This window comes from Lagenorhynchus albirostris, chromosome 2, assembly GCF_949774975.1.
Source record: "Lagenorhynchus albirostris chromosome 2, mLagAlb1.1, whole genome shotgun sequence".
NCBI classification, from domain to species: domain Eukaryota; kingdom Metazoa; phylum Chordata; class Mammalia; order Artiodactyla; family Delphinidae; genus Lagenorhynchus; species Lagenorhynchus albirostris.
The window spans coordinates 78,048,481-78,070,855 of record NC_083096.1 but is presented as its reverse complement, the minus strand read 5'-3'; the positions used below and the strand labels follow the sequence as shown (position 1 = coordinate 78,070,855).

The 22,375-nt window shown below is 35.7% G+C and overlaps 1 protein-coding gene across 3 annotated transcripts in view; it reads right to left on the bottom strand.

The window, feature by feature from the left end:
- Positions 1-21,799, bottom strand: part of GOLPH3L (golgi phosphoprotein 3 like) — a 37,725-nt gene extending 15,926 nt beyond the window's left edge. The window contains exons 1-3 of one of the 3 annotated variants that reach the window (XM_060142372.1): positions 21,728-21,760; positions 21,135-21,271; positions 19,533-19,727 (exon numbers count right to left, since the gene is read on the bottom strand). In XM_060142372.1, the coding sequence (XP_059998355.1) occupies positions 19,533-19,715 (183 nt within the window). In that variant the 5' untranslated portion in view covers positions 19,716-19,727; positions 21,135-21,271; positions 21,728-21,760. Of the gene's footprint in view, positions 1-19,532; positions 19,728-21,134; positions 21,272-21,727 lie in introns of those variants that run through there. The other 2 variants (XM_060142371.1, XM_060142370.1) reach the window with 2 other exon arrangements.
- Between the last annotated feature and the right edge of the window lie 576 nt (positions 21,800-22,375).

The window sequence follows — 22,375 nt, the reverse complement described above, 5'->3', positions numbered from 1 at the left end:
GGAAATTAAGGCTTATGGAGGTTATGTAATATGATAGAGGTCACAAAGCTAAGTGGTGGCAAAGAATTAAAAAACATCTTTTAAAAATTCCAGTTTTCCACTTTATTGATTTGGAAGTTGTACATTCACTTTTCTTTAGGAAGTTATTTTTGAAATTTTAACATGCATGATCATTTAAAATTCATACAAGATCGAATTTATTTTTAAAACAAATCAATATATTAATCACTCTCCTAGTTTGCCAATATTTTATCTTTTTTTTAACCTCACAAATAAGACATCATCATTAGCATCATCGTTATTTTATACAGGTAGCCCTTGTTTAGATTTACTCTATTGCTTACCAAATTCTTTGCTGACCATTCCTTCGTGCATCTCAGACCTCCTTTCTGGTACCATTTTCCTTCCTCCTAAAGTAGAATTTCCTTAAATGAAAGTCTGTTGGAGGCAAACTCTATTTTGTTTATATGAAATGTCTTTATTTTACCATTGTTTTTAAAATACTGCTTCTCTGGACATAAAATTCTAGGTTGATAGTTTTCTCTTTATCACATTGAAGATATTATGCCCTCCTAACTTCCACTGTTACAGTGAGAAATCTATCACTCTTATTGATTGTGGTAGGCGATTTGTCTTTTTTCTTGGTCCTTTAAGGTCTTCTCTCTTGGTGTTTTGCAGTTTGACTACAACAAGACTGTGTGTGAACTTACGCATCCTATTTGGTAATATGCTTCCTGTGTCTGTACGTTCATTTTTTTTTTTTGCGGTATGCGGGCCTCTCACTGTTGTGGCCTCTCCCTTTGCGGAGCACAGGCTCCGGACGCGCAGGCCTAGCGGCCATGGCTCACGGGCCCAGCCGCTCCGCGGCATGTGGGATCGTCCCGGACCGGGGCACAAACCCGTGTCCCCTGCATCGGCAGGCGGACTCTCAACCACTGCGCCACCAGGGAAGCCCTGTACGTTCATTTTTTACTTCTCAAAAATTCTCAATTCTTATCTCTAAGAATTTTGGCTTTCCTTCATTTCCTTTTTTCTTTCTTTCAATCTTTCTTATTCTAACCTCCATGTCTTTTAATCTCTCCTTTATATTTTCCATTTCCTTTGTCTCTAAATTGATTTCACAAGAGTTAGTTCATATCTGGCTTCCAATTTACTCTCTCCATTTATATTTAATATGTTAAACTATCCCTGAGATTTTGATTTCAACTATTTTTCATCTCTAAAAGTTTTATTTAGTTATTTTTCACATTTGCCTGGTCATTTGTGATCATTTCTTCTTGTTCATTTTGTGATTCTTATATTTCTTTAAAAATATCATAGATACTTCATATTGGTTGATCATTTCAGTATCTAAGGTCCTTGAATGACCTATTGTTATTTCTGCTGATTCTTTCTCACGTGTATTTTTCTTTGTATGTTTGATGATATTTGATTAAGAGGTCCATATTTAATTTTTTTTGAATCTACGAGATTCTGGAGGCCTAAATTGAGGATATTTTCCTCTAGAGAGGAAGATCTGCACTTGCTTCTGCTGAGAGTAAGGCATGGTGGACCGGGAGACTGCCACACAACAGGGACCACATTTAAACCTAGCTTCTACATTTTATTTCAACCCAAAAGTTTATTCCTGACCACCTAATTCCTGAATCTCTGTACTGATCTGGTAATTTGCCCCAGAGCAATCTGGTTTTCATGTCTGTTTTTTGCTCAAGTCTAGGATTTTAATTTTGGTGTTTGTTTGGGGGCTCTGAAGATTTCCTTTCCATTCCAAAGGCCCAACAATACATTAAAAATTAAGTCTTACCACTATACTGCCAGAAGTAGAGGTCTTCTAATTCCATTTTTCCCACAGCCAGGATGATCTTTAAGCTCAAAGCTAATCATATGACTCCCTTCCCTTCTGCTTAAAAATCTTTCAAATGCTCCTCCCAGTCAAATCCAAATTTTTTAGTAATAGCTCTTAAATCAGGAGGCTGCTTAGTAGTCTCTCTCTGGCTTCTTTCCCCTAGAACACTATGTCCCAGCTTTCTGGAACCATTTTAAGTACTCTAAATGCATCATTTTTGCCTACTGGCCTTTGCACACACAGTTCTCTCTGTCTAGAAGAACTAATACTCTTCTTTACTCAACTCCTCCTTGTTCTTAAGGATTGAGTACAAGGGTCACATCTTCCACGTCACCTTCTCCAACATTATCTTTCCCTCCACTCCATCCTTTGGGTTAGATTCCTCGCCTGGGTGTATGTGTGTGTGTGTCTACTTCTCCCCTATCATTTATTATATCACACTGCAACCAACTGCTTGTCCTCAGTAGACTATAAATTCCTTAGGGAGAGAGTATATGACTGATATACAGTATTTCTCAATAAATGTTTTTTGAAAGCATAAATTTATGATTGAGAGTAAATATGTTAACCTGGCAAAAGGTCAGCTTGAATCATAAGCATCCCTAGACATATCCAAATTTCCTGAGGGCCTGATCTTAGACTAAAACCTGGGATTAATTCTCTCCACTGCCCGCCTCGTGGCTACTTCAGGAGTAATACTTGTAACTCCTCTTTAAGGAGGGAGTAAGCCTTTTATTTCCCAATTAATACTTGGTTTATACAAGTTAGCTGCCGCATTAAGGTTAAACTATAACTTTATAATATATAACACACTTAGGCATAACTTTTATATAATCCTGATGACTTTATGAATCTCAACAGGTGTGCAAACATTTCAGACAGTATTAAAGCAATTAGAGGAAAGTTTTTCTTGTTTTTTCATTTCTGCCTGACCATACAACTTCTGTTTCAGTAACAATGATGTCAGATTGTCAACAGAACCATAAATGAGAATCCCTGAGCCTGCGTGCCACAACTACTGAAGCCCGCACGCCTAGAGCCTGTGCTCTGCAACAAGAGAAGCCACCACAATGAGAAGCCAGCGCACTGCTAGGAAGAGTAGCCCCCACCTGCTGCAACTAGAGAAAGCCCGTGCGCAGCAGTGAAGACCCAAGGCAGCCAAAAATGAATTAAAAAAAAAAAAAAGAAGCAATGGAGACCAGGATGTATAAACTGTATGTTTTTCAATAACACCCTTTCCCATAATAGTATCTCATATTATATAAAACTCTTCAAATGTTTTTTTAACTTTCTTTTTATTGAATCATATGCCATAATAGAAAAAAGTATAAAAATACACATGAAGAGTTTTAAAAATGATTATAACTGTAAGTCCATTTTGCTCTAAATACATGGAGCTGTCTTGGTAAATTCTCAAACCATCTATAATAAAGATGCTGTGTTAAAGGGCCACTGCTTTAGTATACAGGATGATCTAGCACATGTATACTGAAATTCACCATTCAGTCATTAGATTTAATTACCAAAGGCTATATACATGAGGGAAAAGAGAAAAAGAAAAATTTTAGGATCTACTAAAAATACCAAAATTGCACACTACTTCATGACCAACAGAGACTATTGGAGGATTGGCAAAATGAGATCTTTGGATAGTAGATTTTTTGTCTTGATTATAAACGTAATAGATGATTGTCAAAAAAAAAAAAAAGATATTTTAGAAATGTATAATTTAGAAAGTAAAAGTCTCCTATAATCTTATCACCTCCACATAACAGTTTAGTGGATATCTTCTAGATTTTACATACATAGTCTATTATATATTTGTTAATATTACATACAGAAATAAGATCATATTGAGTGGCAACTTTTCCACTTAGCCATTATTTTGGATATCTTTCCACATCACTAAACACTGAGCTACCTCAATCATTGTTATGACTGCACAGTATTGCATTTTAATTTTTATTTTTTTTAACTTAAATTTTTTTTGCGGTACGCAGGCCTCTCACTGTTGTGGCCTCTCCCGCTGCAGAGCACAGGCTCCGGACGCGCAGGCTCAGCGGCCATGGCTCACGGGCCCAGCCACTCTGCGGCGTGTGGGATCTTCCCAGACCAGGGCACGAACCTATGTCCCCTGCATCGGCAGGCGGACTCTCTATCACTGCGCCACCAGGGAAGCCCAGTACTGCATTTTAGATGCACTATAGTTTTTTGTTTTTGTTTTTTTTAGTAAATTTATTTATTTATTTTTGGCTGCGTTGGGTCTTTGTTGCTGCCTCTGGGCTTTCTCTAGTTGCGGTGAGCGGGGGCTACTCTTCGTTGCGGTGCGTGGGCTTCTCATTGTGGTGGCTTCTCCTGTTGCGGAGCACGGGCTCAAGGCGCACGGACTTCAGCAGTTGTGGCCCGCAGGCTCTAGAGCGCAGGCTCAGCAGTTGTGGCGCACGGGCTTAGTTGCTCCATGGTATGTGGGATCTTCCTGGACCATGGCTCGAAACTGTGTCCCCTGCATTGGCAGGCAGATTCTCAAAAACTGCTCCACGAGGGAAGCCCCTAAATGCACTATAGTTTATCTACCCAAGTCCTTACTGATGTATGTATCGGTTGTTTACAATTTTTTGCCATTATAAAAAAAATGCTATAAAGAAATTCATTTGTATGTATATTTCTGTTGAATAAATTCCTAGAAGAAATTTTTGAGTCAAAGATTATACACATAGAAATTTTTGATAATGCTATTTTATTCTTGTAAAAGGTTGGACAATAAGATTTCAATAAATTCAGACAGTCAACACTTTGCACTGAATTTCTGCCTAGTGAAGTATTCAAACCTCTTTATAGACACACCTTAAAACAACAATGAAGGTTAAAGATCTTAAAATTGCCTGCTTGGGGTAAAAAGAGGAAAGAAAGCAAAGAAACTTAAAGCATCATTAAAAGGAGTTTTTAAAAATATAGTTAGAAAATCCTTATGATAAATTTGAATGAAAAACAGGCAAATACATAATTGTATATTCAGGATTATCATAATTATGTAAAATAATGTCTACAAACCAACCAAAAAAGTGGTTTTCTAATTTTTCCAAATTATCTACACTGAAAAAAAAAACTTTCTCCCCGACCAAATCTGAAGATTCAACATAAAAATTGCTTCACTTTCCATGAGAGAAAGAATTTTACTGTGTCTTCTTGAAGCCTTTTCTATATGCCCAGTTCCAAAGCCCAATGTCTGCATGATGATCTCCAGTGTTATCAAAAATTATACATGAAAAAAAAAGTTTTACAAGCAAAACGGATTTTATTTCATTTTTTTCCTCTAAAAAATTCCTTTAAGAAGAGTTAATTTACTATTTTCCTTTGAAGTGCTCTATAAAAAGAGTGGCTTCCAGGATTTGATCTAAATTCCTCTTTTATAAATTAATGTGATTCATTCTAACTCCAATTAATATTTCTATGTCCACAGAGCCAAAAGAAACATTTTATTTATTTATTTTTATTGGAGTATAGTTGCTTTACAATATTGTATTAGCTTATACTGTTCAGCAAAGTGAATCAGCTATATGTATACATATATCCCCTCTTTTTTTTTTGGATTTCCTTCTCATTTAGGTCACCACAGAGCACTGAGTAGAGTTCCCTGTGCTACACTATATGTCAATCCCAATCTCCCAATTCATTCCCCCACCTTCCACCTTGGTATCCATACATTTGTTCTCTAGGTCTGTGTCTCTATTTCTGCTTTGTAAATAAGATCATCTATACCAATTTTTTCAGATTCCAAATACATGCATTAATATATGATATTTGTTTTCCTCTTTCTGACTTACTTCACTGTGTATGACAGTCACTAGGTCCATCCATGTCAAAAGAGACATTTTAGAAAAGAGATTAAGCATTAATAAAAGCTCACTCTGCTTAATCATAATGGGGAATAAGGAACTGTGACCTGGATGTTATTCTGGTTTAACAGATGATTTCAGCATGATTGGGAAGAATGGATTATAAACCTAGACAAATGGATACAATTTCTCAAGCCGCGAAAGCCAGGAATCCTAATCACTAGGCCATCAGGGAACTCTCCCTGCACCCTTTTTAAAATAAAAACCACTATCAAAAGTTCAGAAAATAAAAACAACATGGAAATGCCTTGTCAGTGAAAAGGAAATACAAAATAAAGGAAAGCAACTGGTAATCTTTGAATATTCCTACATAAGCTTTAAATCTCATTTTGGCCAGTAAAACTGTCCTCAATTTTTTATTCTAAAAAATGTTTAAATGATTGTTAGCACCAAAAACAGTAACAGTAACTTACATGCCTTTCTTTTCCCACAATCTGTTACTTATGAGAAAATGGAATTTTCATTGCTACACACCATCCAAAGAAAGTTGAAAAGGGGGAGTAAAAAATCTGAAAATGTGTCTAAGGTGCTAAATCTACTTCCCTACAACTCCTCAAATGATTTAAAATAGATTTAGAAACACATAAAGGCATTTATGGTATGTTCAAACCTCAGAAGAGCCAAGCTAGGTAAATGCAGATATATCTTTTGTCTTCAAATAGATCTTTTCTCCCTGATTAAAAAGTAATATACATATATTTTAGAAAATATGGAAAGAAAAAAAGAATCATAAAAAATAAAATAAAAATTGCTCATAATTCTATCATCCTATTATCATTTTGGTGTATGTAAAACCAGATTTTTCTTTATATATGCAATACACATATCTTCTCTCATACCCATCAATTTTCCCATCTGCTTCTCCCCCCACCCCAGTTGTGGGGCTTCCCTTCATAGAACAGCTTTGTGTAAATTATGGAACAGAACATATACATTATAAATTTTCATAAAATATTGGGAAGTAGAAGTAAAAGAAACTGTGAGAGAGGTAATTTCTTAATCTTTCATAACAGGGAGTCAATAGGATATTGCCTAAATTGGAATCATGTGGTTTAAGAAAACATGACCCCAACACCATTTTCTAAACACATTTTTGGTTTAACATTTCCAAACATACACAAACTATACAGATTATTAACCTCTATGTATCCATCATCTAGCTTCAATAGCTACCAGTACAATCTTTCATCTATACCTCTCACCCCAACTCCAGATTATTTCAGTGCAAATCCCAGCTGCTGTAACATATCATCCATAAAATATTACAATACTTTCCCCAAGAGATGAAGGAAAAAAAATGCAATACTTCACACCTAAAAAAAATTAATAGGGCCTTCCCTGGTGGTGCAGTGGTTGAGAGTCCGCCTGCCGATGCAGGGGACACGGGTTCGTGCCTCGGTCCGGGAAGATCCCACATGCCGCGGAGCGGCTGGGCCCGTGAGCCATGGCCGCTGAGCCTGCGCGTCTGGGGCCTGTGCTCCGCAATGGGAGAGGCCGCAACAGTGAGAGGCCCATGTACCGCCAAAAAAAAAAAAAAAAAAAAAAAATCCTTAATATTATCAAGTATTCAGTAAGCATTCAAATTCCATCAATTATTTAATGCATTTTTAGAATACCTGGTTTGTTTGAACTAGGAGCCAAACAAGGTCCACACATAGTCTTATTTTTTTCATAAGTTCTTTTTTAACCTTAGTGGGGCCTTTTAGTAAATGATATCTTATTTTGAAGAAAAGCAATATTCAGTTTAACCTCAATTTCCCTTTTATGTCAAATTCAAGTAACATTACACTCAACATTTTTTAAAAATGGAGTAAATCATACTACATGTGCTATTTTTTTTTTTTTTTTTTTTTTTGCGGTACGCAGGCCTCTCACTGTTGTGGCCTCTCCCATTGCGGAGCACAGGTTCCGGACGCGCAGGTTCAGTGGCCATGGCTCACGGGCCCAGCCTCTCTGCGGCATGTGGGATCTTCCCGGACCGGGGCACGAACCCGCGTCTCCTGCATCGGCAGGCGGACTCCCAACCACTGCGCCACCAGGGAAGCCCTACATGTGCTATTTTTAAAGTAAAATGTAATAAATATAATTTTACTTAAATTTAACATAAAAAGAAAATGAACTGAAACTGAAGGAATTACTGAACTTCAAACATTTCCTTATTACATGAGATTTTCCTAAAAGACTCATTTCTAAGGTTAAGAAAATAGATTTAAGAGGTTGAGTTTTTTGTTTAAAGTAAATGTTTCAATATTAGACAACATCTAATTGACTTCTCACTATAAAAAATAAAAGTTAATATTTCTCCTATGCTTTCTTCCATCTTTATTCCTTTACTTCCCAATTTTTAAATTATAAATTTATATGGCTATTATTATTTTTTATTGATATAATTGACATATAACTCTATATTAGTTTCAGGTGTACAACATGATTCTATATATGTATATATTGTGAAATGATCCTCACAATAAATCTACTTAACATCCATCATCAAACATAGTTAATTACAAATTTTTTCTTGTGATGAGAACTTTTAATATCTACTCTCTCAGCAACTTTAATATATACAATACAGTATTATTAACTATAGGTATCATGCCAAAGATTACATCTCCAGGACTTATTTATTTTATAACTGGAAGTTTGTACCTTTTTGATTACCTTCACTCATTTCACCTACCCACCCCCAATCCCTACCTCTGGCAACGATCAATCTGTGCTATGTGTCTATGTGTTTTTTTTTTTCGTTCTTCATATAAGTGAGATCATACAGTATCTTTTGACTGACTTATTTCAATTCAGTTTGGTTATTATTTATTGAGTATTTATATGTGTCAGGCTGATTTAAACATTTTATAGAAGTCATTTAATTCTTACAATAGCACTATGAAGTCAATATTATTATCTCTATAAAATGAGTATAAGGAAATAATGTGGAAACCGAGGCCAAGTCAAATATTTAGTAAGTGGTAGACTTTGCATTTTAATGTAGCTATGTCTGCTTCCAAAGCCTGTGTGTTTGTTTTTTTTTTTAATAAATTTATTTATTTATTTTTGGCCACATTGGGTCTTCGTTGCTGCATGCAGGCTTTCTCTAGTTGCAGCGAGTGGGGGCTACTACTCTTCGTTGTGGTGCGTGGGCTTCTCATTGCAGTTGCTTCTCTTGTTGTGGAGCACGGGCTCCAGGCATGCGGGCTCAGTAGTTGTGGTGTGTGGGTTCAGTAGTTGTGGCTCGTGGGCTCTAGAGCACAGGCTCAGTAGTTGTAGCGCATGGGTTTAGTTGCCCCACGGCATGTGGGATCTTCCCGGACCAGGGCTCGAACCCATGTCCCCTGCACTGGCAGGCGGATTCTTAACCACTGCACCACCAGGGAAGCCCCCAAAGCCTGTGTCTTTAAACACTGCCTATAAGAAAATTAGAAAATGCAGTAACTAAGCACATTGAGATGTATGATAAATGCAAGGGAATTTAGAGAATGCAAAGATCACTGTTTGATTTGTGATAGGCTTTGAAAGGAAATGTAGAATTTAAATTAAAACAAATTATGGGGACGGTAACATGGTAGGAATATATAAAAAACAAATGTGGGGATTCTGGGAAGTTGCAGAGTAGGAAGCACCAGAAATTTGTCTTCCCACCTAGACAACAACTGTATCAGTAGAATCTGTCTGACATAACTATTTCGGAACTCTGGAGGCTATTGAAGGCTTGCAACTTCCAGGGGAAGACGTGGATCATAAATTACAGTTAATTTCAGTCAATTTCAAATCTTAGTTTAGCAGAGGCTACCCATCTCCCATTCCCTCACCCCATGGCAGGCAGCCATGCATGTGTTCTTAGAGCAGCTTACATGCCCCTTACTAGGAGCTAGGGTGGGCAATAAGGACCCTGTCCTCCAAATATCAGATATCAGGGATCTGCATTCTGATCATGGAGGTGCAGACAGAGAGGCCATTATTATAACCTCCCTGGTTTGCTGCAAGCCTTTCCCCTTCTGGTGACTTCCAGGTGATTTAAAGGGCTTATGTCTTTTCCCTCCTCTTCATTTTCCTTTCCCCTCTTTTTGGAGCCAGATACCAAAGACTAGGACATTCAAAAGTAACTACATACACAGGGGAAATTAGAAGGTTATTGTAAATGCCCAAGGAAAGGCACAGGCTCAGAAAAGACTTGAGAAGACCTTAATTTTACACTTTAGGCTGATCCTCAGCACAAAAATAGCCTACAACAATTAAAAAAAAAAAGCATTACACCATACACAAAAATCAACTCAAAATGGATTAAAGACTTGACCGTAACTTCTGAAACAGTAAAACTACAAGAAGAAAACAGAGGGTAAGCTCCTTGACATTGGTCTTGGCAATGTTTTTTTTGGACTTGACACCAAAAGTACAAGCAACAAAAGCAAAAAAATCAACAAGTAGAACTACATCAAACTAAAAAGCTTCTGCACAGCAAAGGAAACCATCAATAAAATGAAAAAGCAACACATGGAATGGGAGAAAATATTTACAAACCACATATCCAATAAGTGATTAATATCTAAAATACACAAGGAACACACATATTAATAACTCAACAGCAAAAAACCAAATACCCAATTTAAAAATGGGCAAAGGACTGGAACAGACATTTTTCCAAAGAAAACATATAAGTGACCAACAGGTATAGGACAAGGTGCTCAACATCACTAATCATCAGGGAAATACAAATCAAAACCACAATAAGATAATGCTTCATACCTGTTAGGATGGTATTATCAAAAAGATAAGAGATAACAAATGCTAGCAAGAATGTGGATAAAAGGGAAACTTTGTACACTTGGTGGGAATGTAAAGTGGTATAGCCACTATGGAAAACAATATGGAGGTTTCTCAAGAAATTAAAAATAGAACTACCATATGATCTAACAACCCCGTTTCTGGGTGTACATCCAAAGGAAAAAAATCATTATTTCAAAGAGATATCTGTATTGTCATGTTTATTGCAGCATTTTTCACAGTAGCCAAAGTATAGAAACAATATAAGTATCCATCAATAGATAAATGGATCAAGGAAAAAAAAAGTTACTCAGTCTTTTTAAGACAGAAATCCTGTCATTTGTGACAACATGGAAGAATCTGGAGGGCATTATGCACTGGAGATATTTCACCTGGAGGTGAAATAAGTCAGAAAGAAAGACAAACATTGCATAGTATCACTTAATGTAAAATCTAAAAAAACTGAGCTCCTAGAAACAGAAAGTAGAAAAATGTTTGCCAGGGACTGGGGGGTGGGGGGAAATAGGGAGAGGTTGGTAAAAGGGTACAAACTTTCAGTTACACGATGAATAAGGTTTGAGGGTCTAATGTACAACGTGGTGACTGTAGTTGATAACACTGTATTGCTACCTACTTTTTTTTTTTTTAAGTAGAGTTGATTTACAATATTGTGTTAGTTTCAGGTATACAACAAAGTGATTCAGTTAGATAGATAGATTGATATAGATATAGATAGATATATTCTTTTTTTCTGATTCTTTCCTATTATAGGTTATTACAGATGCTGAATATAGTTCCCTGCACTGTTACAGTAAATACTTGTTTATTTTATATATGGTGATGTGTATCTGATAACACTGTATTGTACAATTGAAATCTGCTAAGAGAATAGATCATAAATGTTCTCTCTCACACACACACAAAGGTAAATATATGTTAGGTGATGGATGTGTTAATTAACATGATGGGGGGAATCTTATCGCAGTGTACACATATATCAAATCATCATGTTGTATACTTTAAATATTTTATAATTTTGTCAGTTATACCTAAATAAATATGAAAAAAAAAACCCAGCAAACTCTGGGTAAGGGGCATAATCTGATTTCCAGAGTTACCATATCATTAGATTCAAATGTCTAATTTTCAGTCCAAAAAATCATAAGACGGGCTTCCCTGGTGGCGCAGTGGTTGAGAGCCCCCCTGCCGATGCAGAGGACGCGGGTTTGTGCCCCCCGGTTCGGGAGGATCCTGCATGCCACGGAGCAGCTGGGCCTGTGAGCCACGGCCACTGGGCCTGTGTGTCCGGGGCCTGTGCTCCGCAACAGGAGAGGCCACAGTGGTGAGAGGCCCGTGTACCGCAAAAAAAAAAAAAAATCATAAGACATATAAACAGTTCAGTATGCTGACTCAAAGGAAAAAAAAAAAGACAGAAACTGTCCCAGAAAGACCAGATGGCAGACCTAGTAGACAAAGACTTTAAAACAACTATCTTAAAGATTCCCAAAGAACTAAAGGAAGATGTGGAGAAAGTCAGGAAAATGATGTATGAACAAAATGGAAATATCAGTAAAGAGGTTGAAAACTTAGAAATCAAAAAGGAATTCTAGAGCTGAAAGTATAATAACTGAAATTTAAAAATTTACTAGAGGGATTCAAAGGCAGATTTGAGCAGACAAAAGAATTAACAAACTTGGAGACAGGACAAATTGAAATTATTGAGTCTGAGGAACAGAAAGAAAAAAGATTGAAGAATGATGAACAGATCCTAGGGAACTGTGGGATATCAACAAAAGTGAACCAACGTATACATTTTGGGCCTTCCAGAAGAGAAAGCAAAAGGGGCAGAGAGATTATTTGAAGAAATAATGGCCAAAAACTTCCCAAGTTTGATGAAAGATATACATATAAATATCCAAAAGCTCAATGAACTCCAAACAGGATGAACTCAAAGAGACACACACTGAGTCACATTAAAATCAAACTGTTGAAAGTCAAAGACAAAGAGAGACCTTGAAAGCAACAGAAGATAAGCCACTTGTCCCATACAAGAGATGCTCAATAAGATTATCAACAAATTTCTCATCAGAAACGTTGGAGGCCAGAAGACAATGAGCTGATATATTCAAAGTGCTAAAAGAAAAAAAAACAACAAACCTGTCAACCAAGAATTCTATATCTGGCAAAACTATCTTTCAAAAGTGAAGGAGAAATTAAGACATTCCCAGATAAACAAAAGCTCAGGGAGTCTTTACCACTAGGCCTGTCCTGCAAGAAACGCTAAATAGAGTCCTACAGGCAGAAATGAAAGGACACTGGACAGTAACCCAAAGAAGTATGAAGAAATAAAGATGTCAGTAAAGATAAACATATGGGCAATTACAAAAGCTAGTATTATAGTAAAAATGGTTTGTAACTCCATTTTTTGTTTTCTACATGATTTAAGAGACTAATACACTTCATTATTTTTTTTCCCAATGAGGTATATACTTTCTTTTTTTTGAGACTAATACACTTTAAAACATTAGTCTAAAAATTAGTATTAGTATAACTTTGGTTTGTTACTCTACATTCTGTTTTGTACATAATTTAAGAGACTAATGCATCATAATTAGTTTAACTTTCGGGGCACAAAATGTATAAAGATGTAATTCTGTAACATCAAGAACTAAAAGGGGTGGGATAGAGCTATACAGAAGCAGAGTTTTCCTATTTTATTCAAGTTAAGTTGGTATAAATTCAAATTAAAGTGTTATAACTTTAGGATGTTAAATGTAGTCCCCATGGCAACAACAAAGAAAATAGTTACAGAATATATAGAAAAGGAAATGAGAAGAGAATTAAAACATTTCAGTATATTTATGTTTGGTTTGAACATAAATTCCACAATTTGTTGCCAGTTTAACTTTGACTCCCATAAAGGGAGGATAATATTTGCCTTACAGGATCAAGCAAGAGAAAGTGCAAAATGTTTTGAAAACTTTATGTTATACTAATAAAATATGAAGAGGGAGACAAAAGAGATGAAATGGCTCCCATCAAGTTTACAGAGTCAGTGGTTACTGCCAGAAGTCCAAATTTAAGTGGGTGGGTTTTGTCTTAATATCAATACCAGATATTTTAGAAGACAATAGTGTGCCACTGGTGGTTGGGGGAGCATACAGAGAGGCAGGCTCTCAATGAAAACAGCTTAAACTATATTTTCCTACTGTTAAAATAGGACATTGGTCTCCCAGTTTATTTCCTTTTGTACCAATAGTAAATAATTCTTTGTGGTTATATGACTAGATATAATTTTTAAAAAGCAAAACAAAAGTTTTTCTTTTTTAATAACAGCCTGTGTTAATAAAAACCACAAAACCTGACAAACGAGTCTTTCTGATACACTTGCCCTATTCACAATGGCAATACTAGTGACAAGAGATTTATTGTTCATTTTGTGCTATCAGGAAATTAAAAGACCAGGTCGTGACCTAAATTATAAATTACACTTTTAATCTTTTGACTTTAATAAAATGTTTTAGAACTGAGCAACTTTCAAAGAGGAGCAATTTTCTCCCTCTATAGCCATTCATCCACAAGTTGTTTACTGACTTATTGTGACTGATTTTTTTTAACTTACTGATTGTTCACTGAGATTTTTTTACCAGCTTTAAAAATGTTTGCACTTCCAATCTCCCATCGCTAATAAATTACAATGAGTAAATTATAACTGATGAAGGATCATTAGTAAGCTTGAAAAGCTTAGCATTAACATATTTTATAATTTAAAATGAAAGTTTTATTCAGTTTGATTTATCATTTTTATATACGTATGAAGAGTGACATTGTTTGAAAGAACATAATTAGTAAGTACAAGAATATTGTTAGCAGCACTATTCATAATGGACTCCTGAATGTCCATCTACCAGTAGAATGAATGGTCATATATCCATATAATGAAATACTATCTTGCAATAAACTGAATTAAATTATATTCAACAACATGGATGAATTTCAAACATATTGGACAAAAGACTACATGACAGTATTAATCCCAAAACATAAAGTTTAAAAACAGGCAAAACTAAAATATATTGTTTAGGGATATATACACATGTTAAAACTACAGGGAGGTAGGACAGCATGTGATTAGGGAAGGGCACAAGATGATGCCTCCAGGATTCTGATAATGTTCTATTGATGGTGGTTACATGAGTGTTTGCTTTAAAATTGCTTGTTAAATTTTACATATGTATTTTATACACTTTTTTGAATGTGCTATATTTCACAATTTTTGAAAAGTTAAACAATAAAACACACAACTGGATGTCCAGCTCTGGTACTTGTTTCAAAACATCTGAGTTCATTTAAAGGAGATGGGATTTTTTCAAATATTTGTGATTTTTCTAGCTGCAAATCACTGAAATTATTACAAACATCCAGCTCATGTTCTTTTTTCCTAGAAACTGTCTCTCTTCACAGACTAACTCTTGCTTATCTTCAAAATTCAGGTTAAGAGTTATCCCCTCCCAGAAGTCTTTCCCAGTATATCTTCTCCTTCCCTCTCCCACCTACTACTTTCCACAGTACTCAGAACATAGTTATGCATATATCGCACTGTACTCCAACAGTCCACTGACTTTCCTGACCCCCTCCTAACTTCTCCAGCCATTCCCAGGCCACTAGACTATAAGTAATCTCAAAAGCAGGGACTATTGTTTTTGTTCTCTTCTAATATTCAGCACTTGACATATATGAGGCATTCAATAAATTTTTGGTGACTAAACAAATGAATGAAAATATATTTCCCTAATACCAATGAACAATATTTCTTGTCGATTTTTACTCCAGTGACATGAGAAATATGGTGAAAAGCTTTTATGTCACAGTGCTTAGTAAGCACTCAATAAATGGCATTATTAAGCAAGAGCTTTGCAAGGAAGGGAAGAGGGCTAAAAAACACTAACCAAATTTAAAAGATTATGGCCAAAAGTCAAAAGCATTAGTAGGTTCACTCCTCTTACAGGTAACTTAATTATAAAGATTTTCATAAAGAAGTTTTAAATATATTAGTAATTTAATTAAAGCATTAACTGTCCATGAATCAATACAAATATCTATATCAAAACTCTTAACAAAGGCAATAATGACAAATAAACAGGATCTTGATTTCAACAGGAAATAAATCTATTTTATTTTGGTCAGGCTGGTGCTCAAGTTTAATTTTCTCAGTTGAGGTCAGTGTTACTGAACTGAGGTAACATCTAATTTTAAACATATTTGAAAGGTTAGACTCTTCAACATAAAAATTTCTTGATTATTTCACAAGACAATGAAGCTTAATATTTTAAACTAGTCTGTGGCAGCTACTACTCAGAAGACTCTTAAGAAAGGATGACAGTAATATTTCACAAGCAATCTGACTATATGACCTGCTGTCATTTTTTTCTAGGCCTACAATTCTTGAAATATTAGTCTCATTATGTTATTTTCTACATATAGGCTTTTTAAAACATAATTTAAAAAATTATAGCATTAGGTTCTATACTTTAAACTTTATGAAACTCTTCAGCAAAAGTTAACTTTGAGACATTGGGATGCAAAGTTTAACATTTGGCAATTTTTTTTTGACATGTCACAAATAAACCATGAAAAAACAAGAAATTACATATATACCAAAACATATACTCACAAAGAACACAGAGCAAAAATATCCTTCAATTGTATACAAAAATGAAATGGACGTTGCTGTTTTCATCAGGCTGATCCTCTTTTACTTAAAGGAAAGAGTCTAAGTCTTGCCTGGCACTTAAAATCATTCCTACTCTGATCTGAGTCTAATTTGTCAATTCTGAATCTCATGGTTTTCTAAAAACACCATCTACTTCAGTCATACTGGTACTCAATTATCTCCCAAATTCATCAAGCTCATGAAACCTCTGCTCACTCATCCAGAATGTGTTCCCTTCCCTTCTTCCATTTATGTAAATCCTATCCATTCTTACAGGCCCAGCTGGTTTTACTGCCTTCTGTTCTTCCCCAGATTATTTCCACTTATGATGATCTCTCCTTCCTCCAACTTCCTCTGCTCTTACTGTTTTAACTTGGAAACACTTGCTGTTTTTTAGTTGTCGTTTACTTCTTTAAAAATCTTTTGAATTGTGAAATATAATGCACACACAGAAGAGTACACAAAAGTGAAAAAAGCTCAATGATTTATCCCCAAGTGCATATCCATGAAACGTTCCCCAAGTAGAGAAATAGAAAACTGTTAGCACCCAGAAACCCCTTCATGCTCTTGCCTAATCGCTAAAACTCCCCTCCTCCCCTGCTCCTCACTACCCTAAAAACTATGGTAATCCCCTTCTTGCTTTTCTGTATGTTTTACCACCTAAATATGCAATCCCAGATACCATAGTTTAGTTTTTTGAATTTTATATACACATAATCATACAATATGTATTCTTTTGTGTCTGGCTTCCTTTGTTGAACATATATGAGAATCATACATGTTTTGTAACAATGTTCATTTTCATTCTATATAAAAATATATTTATACTCATTTAAATAAATGAACGATTCATTTTTATCCACTCTTCTGTTGATGGAGCTTTGGGTTACTTAATTTTTTTTTTTTTGGGTTACTTAATTTTTAAAAAGACGTATTATTTGTTTTATAGTATATATAGATGTATTATTTGTTTTATAGTATAAAATATTATACTATTTTATATTTACCTTAGTATTTGTATAATGCTAAGCACATTAAACATTGATTAAATAAATCAACAAGTGGTTTGAGAGATAAGAAGAAAATAAGTTGAGCTGGAAATCAATGTAGTATTTTTTAGACAAAGTTATGTAACTGGCATTTTGGAACAACTATTACTACTTTAATAAATCAGAAGGTTTGACCTCTCCTATTTATGTACGTCTAAGGATTTATCATTTCTCATTCTTTCTGAGCCAACTGAAAGCTAAAAACTTAATTTATCAGCTATCTCCAAAAATAAAATTCAAACAATTCAAAAGGTGGATATTATCTGCCCATCTTTATACAGTATTTCACCAATATGTTGAATACACACTACGATCATAGCTCTAAACAAGCTCCTTTATTTTTTTATCCTATTTCCTTAAGTTTATATTAACTATTATAAATTTAGAAACACAAAGACAAGTCCAAAGGCAGTTTTGCTACAGAACAGAAGCAAAAATTCTAGTACCTAGGTTCAGCAGGAAATTAATCATTCCTATTCAAAACTAAAACAAACAAAACAGCTTTTTAGATCTAATATGCTCTTCTGTTTTAGTGATTGAATGTTTCCTAGGCACCGTGTAAACATCTCAAAATAGTATTTATACCACCTAATCTTCAGACCTACTCTGACTTACTCTTAGAGAGTCAGTTTTGCTTTTTCATTTATTTGACGTTTATAAAACTAGACCCTCACCAACTTTCTCAGCAAACAGGAATATATTCTTCCAGGTAAGATTTTATGATATATTTGCATCTTGGCCAAGTACACATGGGAATGTCTCTAACGTTAGTTTTAATAATACACAGGCTATAACAAGTCTTTTAATTTCTGTTCAAGTTGGTAATTTAACATGACAAAAATCAGAGAAGGGAAAAGTGGTAAAGAAAAACTAAACTAAACTAAAATAAGGGTATTCTCAAGTTGAGGAGTCAATGTAGAAAAGAACAGATATTACTGGATGTATGTAACCAATTCATTTCTAAGAACAACAATCAAAGCCACATTTAGTATTTTTTTAATATAAAGTAACATTTTAATTTGATAAGTTTTCAAAACTGAGGCCAATAATAAATATGCCTCTTCTTGTACTCACCAAAGTCTTCTTAACAAGGAAGTAGATTATTTAAAATATTATTTGTATATCCTTTTTTTTTTTGGCTGCACTGCACAGCATGTGAGATCTTAGTTCCCCAACCAGGGATCAAACCTTCACCCCCTGCTTTGGAAGCGCGGAGTCTTAACCGCTGGACCACCAGGGAAGCCCCTATTTGTATATTTTTATAACCTCTTCATTAGCGAAGAAAGTGATGGGAAAACACAATAAAAAGTTAAATTACAAGTGAAGGATAATGTATACTACTAATAGAAAAGCCAAGAAAATATTTGGTTGTATCACAAGATTTGCTATCTCGACTAATTTTATTATAAAATAGATGTTCTGTTAATAAGGGAAAAATTAGAAAAAAGGGAAAGCTGTAATTAATTTTAAAACATTTTCTAAAATAATCCTCATCAATTGTTGATATTTAACTTCTAAAAATCCACAGAATAGAGGGACTTCCCTGGTGGTCCAGTGGTTAAGACTCCTCGCTCCCAGTGCAAGGGGTCCAGGTTCCTGGTCAGGGAACTAGATCCCACAGGCCACAACTAAGGTTTTCATGCTGCAATTAAAGATCCCACGTGCCATCAACTAAAGATCCTGCACGCGGCAACAAAGATCCCACATGCTGCAGCTAAGATCCGGCGCAGCCAAATAAATAAATAAATATTTTTAAAAAAAATAGCTGCTCTGCTTGTCCAAAACCACTAATAAAAATAAAGATACACAGAATAGAATAAAAGTTATTCTTCTGTATTATAAGAAACCAACCCCTGTTTATTTTTGTAAGACAGCTAATCATACATGTTCCTTGTCTTCTCATTTAAAAGACTTTTCTCCCCAAAGCTCAAGAAGACTTCAATGTGTGAGCCCTCTTTCTTAGTTTAATAAGAGGTTATTTCACCATCAATCTCACTTGGGAAACTACAAGTACAAACACTTTATACTGTGTTACATCTTCTAAAATTCTGGAGTAATTTTGTAATTAAATTATACTTCAAGAATTATACTTCTGGATTTTACCCTCCAAGTATCAACCATCCTCCCAAACTCCCCCATCCCCCAGATGGCTGAAGCACAATTCTAAGGCCAATTTAGTATTAATGAAAATATTTTATCAGATTACTTCCTAAAAACATTCCAATATTTAAGTCTTTGAGACAGCATAGCAAATCCAATTGCATTACCTCTTTATCTTTTAGTCCCAGGAGCAATACTTCTTCCATAAGCGTGAGGCGGATATCCTTAGAGTCTTCAGTGTCCTCATTGTCTTGACTTCTGTCTTGATTAGTGTCTTCCTCACTTTCCACCTTCTTTTCAGAGTTCTTCCCTCCTTCTGTACGACGGGCCCGGTGAGTTAAAGTGGTCATTCTTACCTGTCTCTGGAGGGGGTGATGAAAAAATATCTATATGTGTGCTTATGTAAATAAACATCTAGATATTCATAAATGCATACTAAAAATATATATAGGTAAGAAATATTTACAAACTTAAATAAAGAAAGGAAAGAGTAATGACCAGAAAAAATTAGGTGGATAACAATATCTTTTCCAAAGTAAAATAGGTTGAACTCCACTGGAGGCATTGACAAGAAATCAAATCATTAATTCTAAAGACCAGTAGAAAGGACCGACTTTTTTTTTTCTTTTTTTGTGGTACGCGGGCCTCTCACTGTTGTGGCCTCTCCCATTGCGGAGCACAGGCTCCGGACGCACAGGCTCAGCGGCCATGGCTCACGGGCCCAGCCGCTCCGCGGCATGTGGGATCTTCCCGGACCGGGGCACGAACCCGTGTCCCCTGCATCGGCAAGTGGACTCTCAACCACTGCGCCACAAGGGAAGCCCAGGACCGACTTTTAAGCGTGCTGATTTCTTGTGCATAACCTAATCACATAATCATTGTGATTCCTTTCACAAAATGGATTCTCCCCAAGTTAAATAATATGGAACAGCAAAAAATTGTGAGCATCCAGCTCCGAAGAGCATACAGTAATTTATGTGCAATTTCTATAAATATTCAACAGTTCATTATAAAACATACAAAAAAATAGTGAAAAAAATTAAGAAAAACTAAATAGAAATATATGTTCTAATATTTCCTTCCCAAACCCTAATGACTCATTTCATGCATTCACTTTGGAGATTACCAGTCTACAGAATAACACTCAGAAGATCATGTGTAGTAACTTTCATCTCTATCCCTAGGCTAGCCACCTTGCAAATACACAAACAGCTGACAACAGAAAGCACTGGCAAGAGAATGTTAAAAGATTAGCAGATTCTTTCTCAAGTACAAAAAAAATCAGAGCACAAGCCCTTTTATACCATGCACTATAGTTTTTTTAAAATCTACAGTCAAGAGAAATTGCACTACCATGTGTGATAAAGTTTAAAGTTAGCATACTTTAGATATATCTAAATGTCATTTTTAAGATGAAATACAATAAATATTTTAAATCAGCAATTACTGAAAATAGCTTTTTCAAGATCAAAAGAATGCATTCAAGAGACTGGATCCCATTCTATCTTCTAGTAATATCTTCCATTACTCCCAATTATGTACGGTTAAACCATTTCTCAAACATGTCCATGCCTTCCACCTCTCTCCTTTGTACAGGCTGGAGTTCTCTCCCTTTTCCCTTCCTTTCTAAATTCTACACATTCTTCAAAGTCCTATTGAGGACCCACTGTAAAGCCTTCAGTGAATCTGCTTCTCCATTACCCCTATGTCCCATAGCCAGAATAGGTCTCTCCTCAGCTGTACGTTCACACAACTTTATTTATACTTACTTCCTTTAAAGTATTTATTATAGTCTTTCTTTTGGTATGGCTGTCTCTCAACTGTAAACTTCTTGAGGGCAGGGATATTGTCTTCTTGGGTTTTTATATTCTCCATAGCAACTAGCACAATGTCTTTAACGTTGTAACTGCTCGATAAATATATACTGATTAAAATGAATACTCAGAAATACATGTAAACGTTTAAAAAAGAAATACAAATGAAGTGACTTACAAAAGATTCTTTGTACAAGGCTATATTTCAAATAATTCTTGGCGGGAGGTGGGAAGAAGAGTGAAAGAGGAAGAGAAGCATGAAATAAATGCTTAAAGGCACTAAGCCTGTCTGGCACGGTGAATAGAGCTCATATCCTAACCCAATCCAAGAAACTTTAAATCTTCAGGGCAAAAAAATAATGGGGCATCTTCTTTGAAAAATTAATCGCCCTTGGACATTTACTAGTTAAAGACCCTATTTGAAAAAAAAAACCCAAGGGCCCCAAAATTAAATAAATAAAAACCTCCCTCTCCCCACAAAATGAAAAATTTGGAGGTTTTTTTTTTTCGACGTTAGAAAATGTATTGATATTTCCCCCGTTGCTTACCTGACGTTATTTCCTGGGTTACGGCCAAACTCAGGCTGCAGCTTGCGCTCTATTTCAGGGGGACACCTGTCCCCACCCCCACCCCCCCCACCCCCGACCGAGTAGGTGAAAAACTTCTCAGCCACGCAGAGAGAACAAACTTCCTGATCCTTCGATGCACAGAAGGAATAACACATCAGCTTCCTCAGGATCACTAAGCAACCTACCTTGGTTTCTTCATTGGACCAATCAGAAACCTCCAAGGTTGAGTTCAGCCAATCGGAGCTTACGAGGGGAGGCTCTCCCCCCGCCCGGCTACTGCGTTGCGATCCAGACAAACACCACCAAAAGGAGGCAGGTTTGGGCTCAACCTGACAGCTGGTCAATCCAATGAAGGAACCTTGGTAGAGAAAGGAAAGAGGGCTGCGCTCCCCACCCTCCATTAAACCGGCCAATCAAAGCGTTCGGTGAGCTATCACCAGCTGCCGATCTACAAAGGTTTCTGTTGGTCAACCTCAGTGTAGCAGGTGTGTTACTGTAGCAGTGTATACTGTACTGTGACAATTAGGTGAGATGGGTTGGGATCCAATAAAGCTAAGAATACATAAACATTTAAAAATTGGTTGTTTTCGACAGTTAGCCTATCCCTAACTTTCCTGTTCCAGAAAA